The sequence below is a fragment of the Dendrobates tinctorius genome, unplaced genomic scaffold (assembly GCF_039654945.1).
Source record: "Dendrobates tinctorius isolate UK_male_01 unplaced genomic scaffold, ASM3965494v1 ptg000028l, whole genome shotgun sequence".
NCBI lineage: Eukaryota > Metazoa > Chordata > Amphibia > Anura > Dendrobatidae > Dendrobates > Dendrobates tinctorius.
The window spans coordinates 21,683,399-21,701,112 of NW_027361696.1; the positions used below are offsets into that span (position 1 = coordinate 21,683,399).

Consider the following 17,714-nt stretch of genomic DNA (forward strand, 5'->3'; position numbering starts at 1 on the left):
CAGGATAGGATTATATACAGCAGACAGTATCACATCGGTGAGGATTAGATACAGCAGTCAGTATCACACCGGTGAGGATTAGATACACAGCTCAGCAGACAGTATCATACAGGACAGGATTAGATACCCGGCTTAGCAGACAGTATCACACAGGATGGGATTAGATACACAGCTCAGCAGACAGTATCACACAGGATAGCATTAGATACAGCAGACAGTATCACACCGGTGAGGATTAGATACAGCAGTCAGTATCACACCGGTGAGGATTAGATACACAGCTCAACAGACTGTTTCACGCAGGATAGGATTATATACAGCAGACAGTATCACACCGGTGAGGATTAGATACACAGCTCAGCGGACTGTATCACACAGGATAGGATTAGATACATGGCTCAGCAGACAGTATCGCACATCGTAGGATTAGATACACAGCTCAGCAGTCAGTATCACACAGGAGAGGATTAGATACACGGCTCAGCAGTCAGTATCACACAGGATAGGATTAGATACATGGCTCAGCAGACAGTATCACACAGGATAGCATTAGATACAGCAGACAGTATCACACTGGTGAGGATTAGATACAGTCTGCTGAGCTGTGTATCACACAGGATAGCATTAGATACACGGCTCAGCAGACTGTATTACAGAGGAGGATTAGATACACTACCGTTCAAAAGTTTGGGGTCACCCAGACAATTTTGTGTTGTCAATGAAAACTCATACTTTAATAAAATGAGTTGCCAAATGAATTTAAAATCTAGTCCAGACATTGACAAGGTTCGAAAAAAGGATTTTTATTTGAAATATTAATTTTCTCCTTCAATCTTAGCTTTCGCCAGAGAATGCTCCCTTTGCAGCAATTATAGCATTGCAGACCTTTGGTATTCTAGCAGTTAATTTGCTGAGGTAATCTGGAGAAATTTCACCCCATGGTTCCAGAAGCCCCTCCCACAAGTTGTTTGGCTTGATGGACACTTTTTGCTTACCATACGGTCAAGCTGCTCCCACAACAACTCAATGAGGTTGAGATCTGGTGACTGCACTGGCCACTACATTACAGATAGAATACCAGCTGCCTGCTTCTTCCCTAAATAGTTTTTGCATAATTTGGAGGTGTTCTTTGAGTCACTGTTCTGTTGTAAGATGAAATTGGCTCCAATCAAGAGCTGTCCACAGGGTATGGCATGGCGTTGCAAAATGGAGTGATAGCCTTCCTTATTCAAAATTCCTTTTACCTTGTGCAAATCTCCCACTTTACCAGCACCAAAGCAACCCCAGACCATCACATTACCTCCACCATGCTTGACAGATGGCGTCAGGCACTCTTCCAGTATCTTTTCAGTAGTTCTGTGTCTCACAAATGTTCTTCTGTGTGATTCAAACATCTCAAATTTGGATTAATCTGTCCATAACACTTTTTAACAATCTTCCTCTGTCCGATGTCTGTGTTCTTTAGCCAATATTAATCTTTTCCTTTTATTAGCCAGTCTCAGATATGGCTTTTTCTTTGCCACTGTTCTGTCCCCACATGAGGCGAATGGAGGTGTAGTTGATTGGGGCTGGGAGAGATTCCTACCTTCCGTTTCCTCAATGCAGAGCAGACAGGACCATTGTTGCTGTTTTGCTGTTCATGCGTCCGGAGAGATGATACACACCAGATATTGTGAAGTCCAGACTTGTTTATTGGAAATCTGGACATACAGCGTATGATTAGTAATGCAGTACTTCTCCAGAAATGCAGAACGCTTACCAGGCTGTGGAAGGCATCAGTTTTTTGACCACACACAATTTGCTGAATCATCTTGCTGCATACCTTGCTGCACACATCTTGCTGTACCACCTGGGTTGTTACACGTGGCAGCAGACCAAATGCAAAACTGAATACAAAGAAAGGTAACATAACACAATTATATAAGCATACAATCATAACCTTAGATGGAACAGCACACTCCCCGTCTGAAATTCCGATAGGGATTTCACTATATTAATGTTTTTTGTTTAAGTAAAGTTCAATAACCTAGAAAGGAAACACAAATATGCATGCAATAATAACAACTTCAAAACGAGGTAGATGACAGTCAGTTCCTGAGACAATCCAATGAAAACCCATCTTCGGATCGGAGAAGCCGCACTAGGCCAAACTGCCTTCGACCCAACGGTAATCCAATGGACAAAGTAGTAGGGCAGTGTTCTGTTCGTTGTTCATCCTTCGGGAATATTCTCAGATGGTAGTGATTTATGGCAAACGTGCCAACCGTGACAGTCTTTGTGTCCACGTGAGCTGAGAAAAGATCTCGCAATGTGGACTAACCTTGCTACAGTCTTAAGAAGTTTCATCCCATTGGAGAAGTATTTGAAGCGCTGGCAACCGAGGCTGGAGGTTGGTTTAGTGTTCGTCGCCAAAGCACTGACCTCGGAGCGGACTTCTGGATCGCCATTCGGATCCTGGATGCTGAAGACTTCCTGGACACATTCACTTCCCTTGTGTTCCAACAGAAACTTAGGACCTGAAAGCCAAGAAGAGTTAGCAAAGGACCTTATAGACATAGGTCTAGTGGCATGGTCAGCTGGATTAGGTTCAGATGGGATATAGTGCCATTGTTCAGGCTTGGAATACCTCCTAATTCTTTCGATGCGGTTACTGACGTACACGTAGAAAGAAGCGCCTTGTTTGGTTGTAGATGTAACTTAAGACAACCTTGCTGACACTGTAGTATTGTACGTCGTCTATGTTGGTGTCAAGCTCGTGCTGTTTAAAGTCTGCGAGTTCTACTGCAAGCACGGTTGCACAGAGTTCAAGCAAGGGAATAGTGTGATCGGGCTTGGGAGCCAACTTAGCCTTGCCGAAAACAAACCCAACGTGATCTTGAATGTCGGGACCCATCACCTTCAAGTAGGCGACAGCTGCAATGGCTTCTGTGGATGCGTCCAAGAACACATGGAGTTCCTTCCTAGTGCTAGCAGCAAGTGAGGTTCTGGCGTAGCATCTCGGTATGTGGATCTCATCCAAGACACACAAAGACTGCTTCCAGGTTTCCCATTTTGGTTCCTTCTCAGGAGGGAGTGGGGCATCCCAGTCCTTGACGGTTTCGGAAAGCTGTCTCAGAAGGGATTTACCTTGTATGGTAATTGGTGCTACGAACCCCAGTGGGTCGTATAAGCTATTCACCACTGACAGAACACCACGTTTAGTGAATGGCTTGTCTGCACAGTTTATTTGGAAACTGAAAGTGTCGACTGACAGGTTCCACCTCAAGCCTAAGCTTCCCTGCACAGGCGGACAGTCTGGTCCCAGGTCTATGTCCTTGAATCCTGGTGCGTGGTCACTTGAATCAAAGGCTCTCATGACAGCCGTGCTGTTTGAAGCAATTTTGTGCAATCTAAGCTTAGCTTGGTACAGCATAACCTGGGTCCTCTTGAGTAGATCGATAGCCGCTTCTTCTGTGGGTAGAGATTTTAGTCCATCATCTACATAGAAGTCTTTCTCTACAAAGTCTTTGGCATCTGTTCCATATTTGGTCTCTCCTTCTTGAGCGGTTCTCCGCAGGCCATAGGTTGCCACTGCTGGGGAAGGGCTGTTCCCGAATACGTGCACCCTCATGCGATACTCCACCATCTCTTTGCTGGGGTCATTGTCCTTGTACCACAGGAACCTTAGGAAATTCCTATGGTCCGCTCTGACTATGAAACAGTGGAAGATCTGTTCAATGTCGGCGGTCATGGCAATGGGCTCTTTCCGGAACCTCATAAACACTCCTACTAGGTTGTTTGTAAGGTAGGACCCGTGAGGAGGACATCGTTGAGAGATACACCTTGATGTTTGACGCTTGAATCAAAGACAAATCTAATTTGCTTAGGTTTCCGTGGGTGATATACTCCGAATGAGGGTAGGTACCAGCACTCCTCGTTTTCCTTTAAGGGAGGAGCTGGCTCCGCATGGTAATTCCGGAATATCTTGCTCATAAAGGTGACAATGTGTTTTTTCATCTCCGGTTTGTTGCTAAGTATGCGCTGGAGAGAGTTGAATCTGGACAAGGCTTGATCACGATTGTTCGGGAGTCTTACCCTGGTAGCTCGGAAGGGTAGGGGAAAAACCCAGTGATTGGTCTCGTCCTTAAGGAACTCATTGTCCATTATCCTGACAAATTCCTTGTCTTCCATTGACGGGGCTACTTTGTTGTCATCCTTAGTTGAATGAAACACCGATCTTCCCAAGTCGTCTGCATAGGGAGAAGGAATGACATCAGGCAGCTGTAAGGGATCTGGAGGCTTCTCTTTCACCTCATAGTGATGAGGGCATGGTTTGCAGAAAGTAGCTCGTCCGTCTATGCGTACATAGGTCTTAAGCACACATTTCCTATGATTACTCACCCCAAGTCGAGTCTCTGTGCGTAGGGGGCATAGTCAGTACCATTACACTGTTGGCGGACCTTATGTATCCTTAAATTGTCTCTGCCAAGCAGAAGTAGGATTTCAGCATCTGTGTCCATAGGTGGGATAACGCTGACTAGGTGCCTTAGGTGTGGTTGGTGGAATGCAGCTTCTGGGGTAGGAATCTCATCCCTTTGGCTGGGTATTTGATCGCATTCAATTAGCGTAGGTATGGGTATTTCTACGCCTCCGTTGACAGGAGAAGCAATGAAACCTTGTGCCCTCCTGCCGCTAGTCTCTATGCGGCCTGAGCAAGTATTCAGAGTACAGGGCATTGCTGGTCCCTTGTTTCCAAAGGCTTCAAAGAACTTAGGTCCAGCTAGGGATCGATTGCTCTGATCGTCAATGATGGCATACATTTTTACTGTCTTCTCTGGTTGCCCTTCTGGATAAACTCTGATTTGGCATATCCTGGCACAGCATTTATCACTTTGGCTCTCCCCACATACCTCTGAGCATGAGCAGGAGACAGCCGTGGTAGAATTGGCGTTATTCTGTGGCTCCCCGCCATGGCTTGTAGCCGGACTAGAGGTAACTGCGACTACTGGGTCGTTGGTGGCTGAGGTTGGATGCAAAGCTGATGGGTGTTTGTCACTATGACACTCTTCACACTTAATAGCAGATTTACAGTCCTTGGCCATGTGTTCTAATGAGGCGCAGCACTTGAAACATACCCCAAGTTCGCTGAGGATTTTCTTGCGCTCCTGCATGGTTTTGGACCTAAAGCCTCTACATTTATTCAGTGAGTGCGTTTTTTGTGAATGGGACACTCACGATTGAAAGACTTATTTCTCGATGGAATAGTGTACTGTTTATCGGCAGTTACTGTAGGTGGTGGCAGGTTAGTCTTTCTGACACTTAGACGCAAGGACTTGAGGAGCAATATATGTGAGACGCTTTCATACCTTGATGAGGGTGTTGCTGGAGCTGCAGTGTTATACTCCAGGAATTCTAGGCTAGGGTCGTTCCTCATTTGGGCCTGTTCGTCGACAAACTTGCAGAACTGATTAAACGGAGGAAAGGTGACATCATGTGACCTTTTGTACCTGGAAACGCACACTGCCCACTTCTCTTGCAGACTATGCGGCAGCTTTCAGATGATTGGGTTCACCCATGGGCAGCGTCCAGGTAGCACAATCCAGACAGACGAGGGTCTCTTTTTGCAAGTTCCAGCTCCATAAGCAGATCGCTTAAGTCCAGACGCTTGTGGGCTTCCTTAAGGTTGATCCTTGGAACGTTCTGCAGTCTCTTGAATAGGGACTTTTCTATGGCTTCAGCGCTGCCATAGGTTCTTTCGAGTCTCAACCAGGCAGCAGCGAGACCTGCTTCAGCTTGCCCCACGTAGACGGTCCGGAGACTCTTGATACGGTTTGTGGAGTCAAGACCCAGCCATTTTACCATGAGATCGAGCTCCCGTTCTGCAGATAGATTGAGGTCAGCAATGGTGGCCTTGAAGGTTGCTTTCCAGGCTCTGTAGTTCTCTGCACAGTCGTCAAACTTTGAGAGGCTGGTGCTGATTAGATCTTTGCTCACCATAAACCTGGCTAACTCGGGCATATCCGATCCTTCACTCCTTGTTACCATATTAGCTTGTATTGCCTCTCTGGCGTATAAGTTGTGTGGCGTGGAAGGGTGAATTGTTCCCGTGTAGAATGATGTTGCTGCAGGGTTGAGCTGTGGTTTAACCTCTGGAGATTTCGATAACTGCGGCTTGAACTGTGGAGATGGACTGGAGTGCATCTTGTGGTTGTCTTGTGATGATTGCTGCTCCTGAGGGGACACATTATGGCGTTGGTCTTGGGTCTCTGCAGATGCTGTGGGTAACACTGGCACCGTAAGTTGGGCTGACTTGGACGTTTCCACATTGTTGGGTTGAACGTTGCTGGAGAAGGTGTGTGCTGTGGATATCTGTTTCTGCACGTAATCACTGGTACGGACGGCTGGATCCTATTCTTCCAGTGGTGGTAGGCAAATCGGGTCGAGGTTTTGATTCAATGCTTGCTCGAGTATTTTTACTTCAGCTAGCGCGATTTCTTCCTCCATTTCTGTTTGAAGAATCTTTGCCCGAGCCTCTGCTTCTGCTTTCTTGGTTTCTGCCTCTGCTTCTACTTTCTTGGCTTCTGCCTCTGCTTTCTTGGCTTCTGCCTCTGCTTTCTTGGCTTCTGCCTCTGCTTCTACTTTCTTTTCTGTGTAGGAGCGTCTTAGTTTGGATCGCTCTGCGTTTAAACGGGCCTCTAGGATTCTGTCACTGAGGGCTGAAGTTCTTGAGCAGGATGATTTGTATGACCGAGAAGAGTGTCTGGATGAGCCTGACCTGTGGGATCTTGATTCTTGCAGATGAGCAATATGGAGCTCCGCTTTATCTTTGGCGTCTTGCAGGGTGGCGTCCCTTTCCCTGTCTGTGGAATCTACTTTGCTTAACTCTGATGAGGCTTCATCAATATTGGAGTCTTTTAGGAAGGCGGCATACCTTGCGGACAGTCTCTTGTATCTTCCGTAGGCCTTGTCTAGCCGTTTTATAGTGTCCTGTAGACCCGCTGCATCATTTTTGTGACGTTGGGTGCTTGACATGAGGGAGGTGACTCGTTCCCATAGGTCGTCCAGGTTGTCATTGAACTCATCCTTTGTACTGTGATAGATTTCGACAGCCTTTATGGTTGGTTTGACAGAGCGTCTTGGTCTTGGTCTGTTTCTGAAGCTGGCACTGTTTCCCCCTCTTCATAATGGACAGTATCGGGTAGTATTTGCTCTGTTTCAGCAGTGGGAGACTGTGCAGGGTCTTATTCAGCCATTTTGATTAAGGTGAACTGTCTCTTTAAGAAACTGAACTTTTGAATAGGGGGCTGGAAATCGCAGTGCAGCTTAGTTAAGACATCCTGACGAGATCCCCAATGTGTTTTTAGAGAATTGTGGGGTTTTGCAGTCCGACAATCTGCAGTAATGTTGTATAATATACAGACAGTTTCTATGCACAATGCGGTCTGGGGTGATGCTGCAGAGGTTCTTAGCAGAGCAGGGCTGCAGTATGTGAGCGGGCAGGCGGGTTAGGATCTAAGGGTGATTTTTGCCGGGCTTCAAGGCAGTTTTTTGACTGTTCTGTCCCCACATGAGACGATTGGAGATGTAGTTGATTGGGGCTGGGAGAGATTTCTACCTTCTGTTTCCTCAATGCAGAGCAGACAGGACCATTGTTGCTGTTTTGCTGTTCATGCGTCCGGAGAGATGATACACACCAGATATTGTGAAGTCCAGACTTGTTTATTGGAAATCTGGACATACAGCGTATGATTGGTAATGCAGTACTTCTCCAGAAATGCAGGTGTAACAACCCAGGTGGTACAGCAAGATGTGTGCAGCAAGATGATTCAGCAAATTTAGCAAATTGTGTGTGGTCAAAAAACTGATGCCTTCCACAGCCTGGTAAGCGTGTCTCTCCCAGGTGAAAAAGAAACTAGTAATGGCCACTGGCAGGAAGAGAAGGAGTCACTGACCTGGAAGTGGGAGGCATGTACTAGAATTAATTAGCTGCTGTCTGCTATACAGAAAAGGACAGCAAGTGGCAGCAGACCAAATGCAAACCTGAATACAAAGAAAGGTAACATAACACAATTATATAAGCATACAATCATAACCTTAGATAGAACAGCACAGCCACTCTGCCCTGAAGGCCAGCATCCCGGAGTCGCCGCTTCACTGTAGACGTTGACACTTGTGTTTTGCGTGTACTATTTAATGAAGCTGCCAGTTGAGGACCTGTGAGGCATCGTTTTCTCAAACTACAGACTCTGATGTACTTGTCTTGTTGCTCAGTTTGCAGCGGGGCCTCCCACTTCTCTTTCTACTCTGGTTAGAGCCTGTTTGTGCTCTCCTCTGAAGGGAGTAGTACACACCGTTTCTTGGCAATTTCTCACATGGAATAGCCTTCATTTCTAAGAACAAGAATAGACTGTCGAGTTTCACATGAAAGTTCTTTTTTTCTGGCCATTTTGAGAGTTTAATGGAACCAACAAATGTAATGCTTCAGATTCTCAACTACAGTAGCTCAAGGGAAGGTCAGGTTTATAGCTTCTCTTATCAGCCAAACTGTTTTCAGCTGTGCTAACATACTTGCACAAGGGTTTTCAAGGGTATTCTAACCATCCATTAGCCTTCTTACACAGTTAGCAAACACAAAGTACCATAAGAACACTGGAGTGATGGTTGTTGGAAATGGGCCTCTATACACCTATGAAGATATTGCATTACAAGCCAGACGTTTGCAGCTAGAATAGTCATTTACTGCATTAACAATGTATAGAGTGTATTTCTGAATCATTTAATGTTAGCTTCATTGGAAAAAACTGTGCTTTTCTTTCAAAAATAAGGAAATTTCTAAGTGACCCTAAACTTTTGAACGGTAGTGTACATGGCTCAGAAGACCGTATCACACATGATAGGATTAGATACATGGCTCAGCAGACAGTACCACACAGGACAAGATTAGATACACAGCTCAGCAGATGGTATCACATAGGATGGGATTAGATACAGCAGACAGTATCATACAGGATAGGATTAGACACACAGCTCAGCAGTCAGTATCACACAGGACAGGATTAGATACATGGCTCAGCAGACGGTATCATACAGGAGAGGATGAGATACACGGCTCAGCAGTCAGTATCACAGGATAGGATTAGATACATGGCTTAGCAGTCAGTATCACACAGGATGGGATTAGATACATGGCTCACCAGTCAGTATCACAGGATAAGATTAGATACACAGCTCAGCAGTCAGTATCACACAGGATAGGATTAGATACACGGCTCAGCAGACAGTATCACACAGGATAGGATTAGATACACAGCTCAGCAGTCAGTATCACAGGATAGGATTAGATACATGGCTTAGCAGTCAGTATCATACAGGATGGGATTAGATACATGGCTCACCAGTCAGTATTACACAGGATAGGATTAGATACACAGCTCAGCAGTCAGTATCACACAGGATAGGATTAGATACATGACTCAGCAGACAGTATCACACAGGATAGGATTAGATACACAGCTCAGCAGTCAGTATCACAGGATAGGATTAGATACATGGCTTAGCAGTCAGTATCACACAGGATGGGATTAGATACACAGCTCAGCAGACAGTATCACACAGGATAGGATTAGACACACAGCTCAGCAGTCAGTATCACAGGATAGGATTAGATACATGGCTTAGCAGTCAGTATCACAAAGGACAGGATTAGATACACGGCTCAGCAGACAGTATCACACAGGATAGGATTAGATACACGGCTCAGCAGACAGTATCACACAGGATGGGATTAGATACATGGCTCACCAGTCAGTATCACACAGGATAGGATTAGATACACAGCTCAGCAGTCAGTATCACACAGGATAGGATTAGATACACAGCTCAGCATCACAGGATAGGATTAGATACATGGCTTAGCAGTCAGTATCACAAAGGACAGGATTAGATACACGGCTCAGCAGACGGTATCACACATAGGTATCCAGACACATAAGGCAGCCGCCCTGCGGTTCCGTGCTGGTTACATCATGAATCCTCCATGTTTCCACGATTGGACAGAAGATGTCGGAGATTCTCAGGTTCTCAGCCGCGGCTGGAGGCTTTATCCAGGGAGATGGGGTGACATCCACCGTGCCGTGTAATCAGATCCGCCATTACACAAGCTCCCTCCCTCGCGCCGTGTTGTCCCATACTTTGTTTTTGTAACACGGGGCGAGCGGATCAGATCGGCTTTCCTGATATCTCCTCTCGCCCCCCGCCATGTTATCTCTCATGCTCAGCAGTAACACGACCTCCAGATAGAGACTTAAGTGGGACTAAAAGCGATCGTTTTCTCCGGACATTGGGGGATTTGCAAAATAAATGACTTTTACATCTGTCTCTCGTATCAGTTTTCACTGCTAATGGCTCCAAAACCTGTGGATATTATCATGGGAAAATCCTCCTGTCGCTCCGCAATAATTCATATTTTCTATTCGGTGGATGCGAGAGAGGGGGTGGGGGGCAATTAAATATTTATGGGACCAGTCTGCCACATTCTGCTTACCTGGTACCTCAATCCCGAGCTCAGATTGTTATTAAACCCCATACCGCCATATAACAACACCCACAGACGATCCTACACCCATCATCCCAGGTCCCGTACCTCGTTCAGAGCCTGGCGGTCAGACTTGGGTAGATTCTTGGCTTGGTTATCTGCTTCCGCCCACTCCTTCATGACCTGGAAGACCAAGGCTCACTGGTCACCAACATGTTTGCCCTTTAATTGATTGGTCTATTTGGACTTTTCTGCCTCGACATTACACTCACCTCATTGATCTGCTTCATACGTCTTTCCTCCAGCTCCATTTTTGCTCGTAGGAAGTTGGCGTGTTCAGATCCGTCCCGCGGGGACTCAAAGTAGATATCCACTCCGTCAGTGGGGCGAGGAACTGCGATACACAGAATATATCCTCTATATTGCTAAAATAATACCTCCATATGGTGCTTAAAGGGGATCTATCAGTGGGATCAGCCCTCCTAATCCGTCTGTATGGGCATGTAGGTCATAGAAAGCAGAGGAAAATGACACCTTGATATCTGTGAACCCATGTCTTATTCCAGAGAAATCCACTTTTTTTAATATGCAAATCAGCTGTTAAGATCTATGGGCCGGACATAGATATCCAAGAGACTTCGCCTCCAGAACTTATTTTAAATAAAAGGGGGGTATTACTAGTGTCAGACATGTAATGACTGACAGTACACTCTTCAGATCTACATTGCTCATACTGGTAATGCCCCCTTACGCCTCAGGGAGATCTATGTCCGGCTCATAGATCTTAACTGCTCATTTACATATTAAGAAAAACGTGGAGATCTCTGACATAAGATGTCGGATCACAAATATCAACGTGTCATTTTATTCAACTTTCTATGCCCATATAGACGGCTTGGGAGGATTGATGAGACTGACAGATTCCCTTTAAATAATACCACCACAGAGTTACTATTTAATGGTACCACACTGTGCCTAGATAATACCACCACACAGTGCATACACAGCAGTACAATACTATGCCTTGATAATACTGCAAGCTGTGCCTACATAATAGTACAATAATGTGCCTTACAACCACTGCCACAAAATGCCTACATAATACTGTCACACCATGACGACATAATAGTACAATACTGTGCCTTAATACCACCACACAGCATAATACTGTCCACGAATAATACCACCACAGTAGTTACACAACAGTATAATAGTATACCTTAATCACAAACAGTGCCTACATAACAGTAAAATAATGTGCCTTAAAACCACCGCCACAAAATGCCTGCATAATATTGCCACACAGTGCCTACATAATACCATAATAATGTGCGTTAATATCACCGCCACATAGTGCTTACATAATAATGCGACTTAATAATACTACTGCACAGTACCTACATAAAAGTACAACAAATAGTGCCTTAATATTACTGCCATAAAGTACCTACTTAATAGCACAGTCGTGGGCCAACATAATACCATGTCTTATTTATACCGCCACACATTGTCTATATAATAATACAAAACTATGCCTACTTATTAGTACCATTATCTGAACAAATAACAGGGCCACACATTGCCTACTTCCATGCTCAATTCTGCGTCTAAGTAAAACCACTATACAGTGCCTACATAAAACGGTATGATTCTAGGACTAAGCCATGCTGAAACATGGTGTCAAAATAATAGTAAACTACACAGTGCCTAAGTAACACTAATACACAGTGCTTATAGATTACCGCCATAAGGTGAACAAACACTGAGCCAGTCAATGCTTCATAGTCCAAAACCGTGAAACCTAAATCTTACAGAAGACAGTGCCACAAAATATTACTACCATATACTGTAGTTATTATATAATACTGCCATACAAGGCCTAAATAATACTACTATATATGGTCTAAACCACACTTCCTGAATAATGCCATCATGTAAATGTCTACAGCACAGCACCATTGAATACCTAATGCTTATGTAACAGTACCATAAAGTAGGCTAATAATATCATCAAACAGTGCATACATAATAGTACCATACAGCTCCAATATAAAGGACTATAGAATGCCTACATAATGACGCCATACTATGCCCATAATCAGCCATATAGTGCCTACTTTGTACCATCTCAGCATGAAATCTGTGATAATGGAAAACAACTGCGTAGGGCCGTTGGCTGACAGTAGCGCCTTACCTTTAACCTCTGGCGGCATTGTGGGTGCGCTGCTGGTGGTCTGCTCCTCTTCTCCATTTCCCACAAAGTAATCATCCCATATTGGGGGGTGCTGGTCCTCACTGGCCCCCGCAGCGTCCTCTGCTCCGTCCTCAATGATGTCCACGTTATCATTTTCAATCTCAACATCGTCCCTGGTAAAAAAAAAAAGAAAATCATAAAGAGCACCCCCTAGGTGTCAGCAACATCACCCCTGGAAATTCTCCATACGACTTCGATAACAGTGCCCACGAGCGTCACAATCACACGGCAGGGCCCGGTGGGGTCAGCGCCACGCGTGGCCTACGCTATGGTGATGACAGGGGCCACTTCCACCCCTTGCAGCATTTTATCACTTCTTACCCCCTGTCTGGCTCCTGCAGCTCCAGCTCGGTGACTGGTTGCCCCCTCGTGGGCTCCACCTGGTGGGGGGCACGTGTCGGACAGCAGACATACTCCACTCCCCGGAATCTCTCTGGGTGGCACGGCAGCAGCATCCCATAGCTGTGCAGATCCAGGTCCTCGGCGGCACAGGCCTGCGCAAGAAGAGCTGGGAGTGGTTAGTATCCCGCCAAAGGGGTCCGGACTATCGAAGCCCCTCCACTACTGCACTGTACCCATGGTGGTGGTCTCACCGTGCGGGCTGCCTCGTGCCAGTGCTGGTAGCTCTCACAGACGTCCATCTGCTCACGGTGCAGGAACCGACACTTATCCGGGACCAGCAAAGCGTCGCTGACAAACTCGTTCACTGCAAAAGACGAAACGCGGCAATTAAAGGTCCGGCGCTGACTTATGGAAGACTGTGGATGCAGGCGGGAAAGATCTACAACTTCCCAAGAGATCCCTGCTTGCTGTCAGTGAACGGAAACACTATTTTGAAACCCTGGGATCTAAATAAGCAGTAAGGGAGCAGCTATTGGTGAGGGCGAAGGGGCTTCATAATAGCGTCCCCGAGGAGCACCCACCGAGGCAAAGGTACGGGACCACGATGTGCAGCCGACGCTTGTATTCAGGTTTTTGCTTCTGGCACCAGTTTGTCACCGTGACCGGCTGAGCGGCTTCTGTCACCCCCGTAATCTGTAACTCCGGATACATCTGCGAAAGGAGGGACAATGAGGGGCATGACGGTCAGTCCTGATGGGGGGAGTAGTACTGTGTGATTCTCCAAGGCAGTATCACACCAGGTTGGATTAGATACACGGCTCAGCAGACGATTGGATACACAGCTCAGCAGATAGTATCACACAGGAGAGGATTAGATACGCGGCTCAGCAGTCAGTATCACACAGGAGAGGATTAGATACGCGGCTCAGCAGTCAGTATCACACGGGATAGGATTAGATACGCGGCTCAGCAGTCAGTATCACACGGGATAGGATTAGATACACGGCTCAGCAGACAGTATCACACGGGATAGGATTAGATACACGGCTCAGCAGTCAGTATCACACAGGATAGGATTAGATACACGGCTCAGCAGTCAGTATCACACAGAATAGGACTAGATACACGGCTCCGCAGACAGTATCACACAGGAGAGGATCAGATACACAGCTCAGCATTCATTATCACACAGGAGAGGATTAGATACACGGCTCAGCAGACAGTATCACACAGGATAGGATTAGATACACGGCTCAGCAGACAGTATCACACAGGATAGGATTAGATACACGGCTCAGCAGACGGTATCACACAGGATAGGATCAGATACACGGCTCAGCAGTCAGTATCACACAGGATAGGATTACACTGTGTTCCAAATTATTATGCAAATGATATTTTTCTATGATTTTCCTAAATAGTCGGTACAAATGACAGTCAGTCTAATAAAGGTCATCACCTGTTAGAGTATACATCGAATTTTATTGAAGAAACCTCCCAATAATAACAGTATAATCTCCAAAATGAATAAAAACTCAAATTGCACTGTTCCAAATTATTAGGCACAGTAGAATTTCTAAACATTTGATCTGTTTTAAAGAACTGAAAATGCTCATTTGTGGAATTTGCAGCATTAGGAGGTCACATTCACTGAACAAAAAAGCTATTTAACTCCAAAACATCCTAACAGGCCAAGTTACATGCTAACATAGGAACCCTTCTGTGACATCACCTTCACAATTCTTGCATCCATTGAACTTGGGAGTTTTTGGAGAGTTTCTGCTTGGATTTCTTTGCATGAAGTCGGAATAGCCTCCCAGAGTTGCTGTTTTGATGTGAACTGCCTCCCTCAGATCTTTTGCTTGATGATACTCCAAAGGTTCTCTACAGGGTTGAGGTCAGGGGAAGATGGTGGCCACACCATGAGTTTCATCTCCTTTTATGCCTATAGCAGTCAATGACTCAGAGGTATTCTTTGCAGCATGAGATGGTGCATTGTCATGCATGAAGAGGATTTTGCTCCTGAAGGCACATTTCTGCTTTTTATACCATGGAAGACAGTGGTCAGTCAGAAACTCTATATACAGTACTTTGCAGAGGTCATTTTCACACCTTCAGGAACTTTAAAGGGCCCCATCAGCTGTTTCCCCATGATTCCGGCCCAAAACATGAATCCTCCTCCTCCTTTCTCAAGTCGCAGCCTTGTTGGGACATAGTGGCCATCCACCAACCATCCATCTGGACCATCCAGTGTTGCTCGACACTCATCATTAAACAAGACTGTATGAAAAATAGTCTTCATGTATGTCTGGACCCACTGCTACAAATTCTGCTTGTGAACACTTTTTAGGGGTGGCCGAATAGTAGGTTTATGCACCACAGCAAGCCTTTGAAGGATCCTACACCATGAGGTTCGAGGGACTCCAGAGGCACCAGCAGCTTTATATATCTGTTTGCAGGTTTGTAATGGCTTTTTAGCAGCTGCTCTCTTAATCCGATGAACTTGCCTGGCAGAAACCTTCCTCATTCTGCCTTTATCAGCACAAACATGTCTGTGCTCAGAATCAACCACAAAGCTCTTAACAGTACGATGGTCACATTTAAATTTTTGGGAAATATCTAATGTTTTGATCTCTTGACCAAGGCATTGCACTATTTGATGCTTTTCAGCAGCAGAGAGATCCTTTTTCTTTTCTAAATTCCTTGAAACCTGTGCCCTGCTTAATAATGTGGAACATCATTCTTAAGTAGTTTTCCTTTAATTGGGCTCACCTGGTAAACTAATTATCACAGGAATTTGAGATTGATTTCAGTGATCCAAAGAGCCCTGATACACAATACCATCTATGAGTTTATTTGAAAAACAAAAAATTACATCTTTATGACACTTAAATCCAATTTGCATAATAATTTGGAACGCAGTGTAGATACACGGTTCAGCACAGTATCACACAGGATAGAATTAGATACATGGCTCAGCAGACAGTATCACACAGGATAGGATTAGATACACGGCTCAGCAGACAGTATCACACAGGATAGATTAGATACACGGCTCAGCAGACAGTATCACAAATGACAGATTAGGATACGATGGCTCCAGCAGTATCTCGGGGGTTAGGTATCTCAGCCGCTCCTCACCTGTCTGCAGTACTGTAGGATTTCCTCATTGCTTCCAGGGCAGCTGGGGACTCCGCGGGGATCGGCCACCCAGTCACCTCTCATGAGGTCCATGTGAAGAGGCACCCGACCACAAAAGAGCGCCAATTGGGGTCGCCATGCTGTGATGCTCTGCAGACCGAGAAGAGAACAAACATTAATGTTTATAGAGCTATAGGAACCATGACGGGGAGCACTACAGGGAGGAGTGTAGATACTATAGGGGGCAGTATAGGCAGTATTATATAAAGCATTATCGGGCTTCAATATAATAGTGTATTACTGATAGTATCACATGGAGGATTCTATGGATTATTTTTGTCCTTATACACAGGCGTTAATATTACACTGAGTAATTATATGGGGTATTATAGGGCCGCAGACGGGCGTCCTTTTATTTTATTATACGGAGTATTATAGGGCCGCAGACAGCCGTCTTTATATTTTAGTATTACACTGAGTATTATATGGAGTATTATAGGGCCGCAGACGGCCGTCCTTATATTTTAGTATTACACTGAGTATTTTATGGGGTATTATAGGGCCACAGACCGCTGTCCTTATATTTTAGTATTACACTGAGTATTATATGGGGTATTATAGGGCCGCAGATGGCTGTCCTTATATTTTAGTGGGTATTACACCGGGTGCCAAGGATAGCAGCCGGGGAGTTGATGCAGATCCCACCACTGTTACCATTTTATCACAGATGCCACCAGATAGATCCCAGCAGTGTTACCAGTTGTCAGGGAGATGAAACTCCGCTGCCGTCAGTCATCAAAACAATTACACAATTGATTGACAAATGATGGACAAGGCCGCGGCTGCTTCCACTACTAGGCTGGCCATTGTGGAACTCACAGTGAGCATACCGTATATACACCTCCGATTCAAACACATGAAATATATATATATACAATCAGCATAGCGTCCATTACAGAGTTCAGCTCTGTTATCTGGTAGTCATACAAGTTATGCACTGTTCAATGCGCAGGCTTTCCAGCCACCAAGCTATCTCACCCTGTCAGGGTTTCCTCATGCTGCTTTACCATGCTACACACGTTCATTCCCTCCAGAGAACTAACAGGCACACGTCGCCATTACTCACAGCCACTTCACAGGCTGTTAGCCAGGACGCCCCATCTCAGCGGGACCTTCCACACTGGACCAACCGGGTCCCAGCATTCACCACATGTGACCTACCCTGGCCACCTTATATGGTCCGTAGCCACGCCCACTGGGTCACATGGCTATGACCTCATCACAGGTCCTTGAACCATTCACAGACACTTTGGAATAGCGTTCTTAAACACACCGCCTGGGTGGGTTTGTAGGTAACTGGGTCCGCCCGTCTCCCCAGTAAGGCCTCTTTCACACATCAGTTTTTTTGCCATCAGTCGCAATCCAGCAGTTTTGGAAAAAAACGGATCCGTCCCAGGTTGTGAA

At 45.5% G+C, this 17,714-nt stretch overlaps 1 protein-coding gene across 2 annotated transcripts in view; it reads right to left on the reverse strand.

The window, feature by feature from the left end:
- The window catches only part of APLP1 (amyloid beta precursor like protein 1), a 55,226-nt gene that overhangs the window by 14,576 nt on the left and 22,936 nt on the right, over positions 1 to 17,714 (reverse strand). For both annotated transcript variants that reach the window (XM_073570427.1, XM_073570426.1), the window contains exons 2-8: positions 16,251 to 16,400; positions 13,691 to 13,820; positions 13,361 to 13,473; positions 13,089 to 13,261; positions 12,708 to 12,880; positions 10,786 to 10,907; positions 10,622 to 10,696 (exon numbers count right to left, since the gene is read on the reverse strand). In XM_073570427.1, the coding sequence (XP_073426528.1) occupies positions 10,622 to 10,696; positions 10,786 to 10,907; positions 12,708 to 12,880; positions 13,089 to 13,261; positions 13,361 to 13,473; positions 13,691 to 13,820; positions 16,251 to 16,400 (936 nt within the window). The remainder of the gene's footprint in view (positions 1 to 10,621; positions 10,697 to 10,785; positions 10,908 to 12,707; positions 12,881 to 13,088; positions 13,262 to 13,360; positions 13,474 to 13,690; positions 13,821 to 16,250; positions 16,401 to 17,714) is intronic.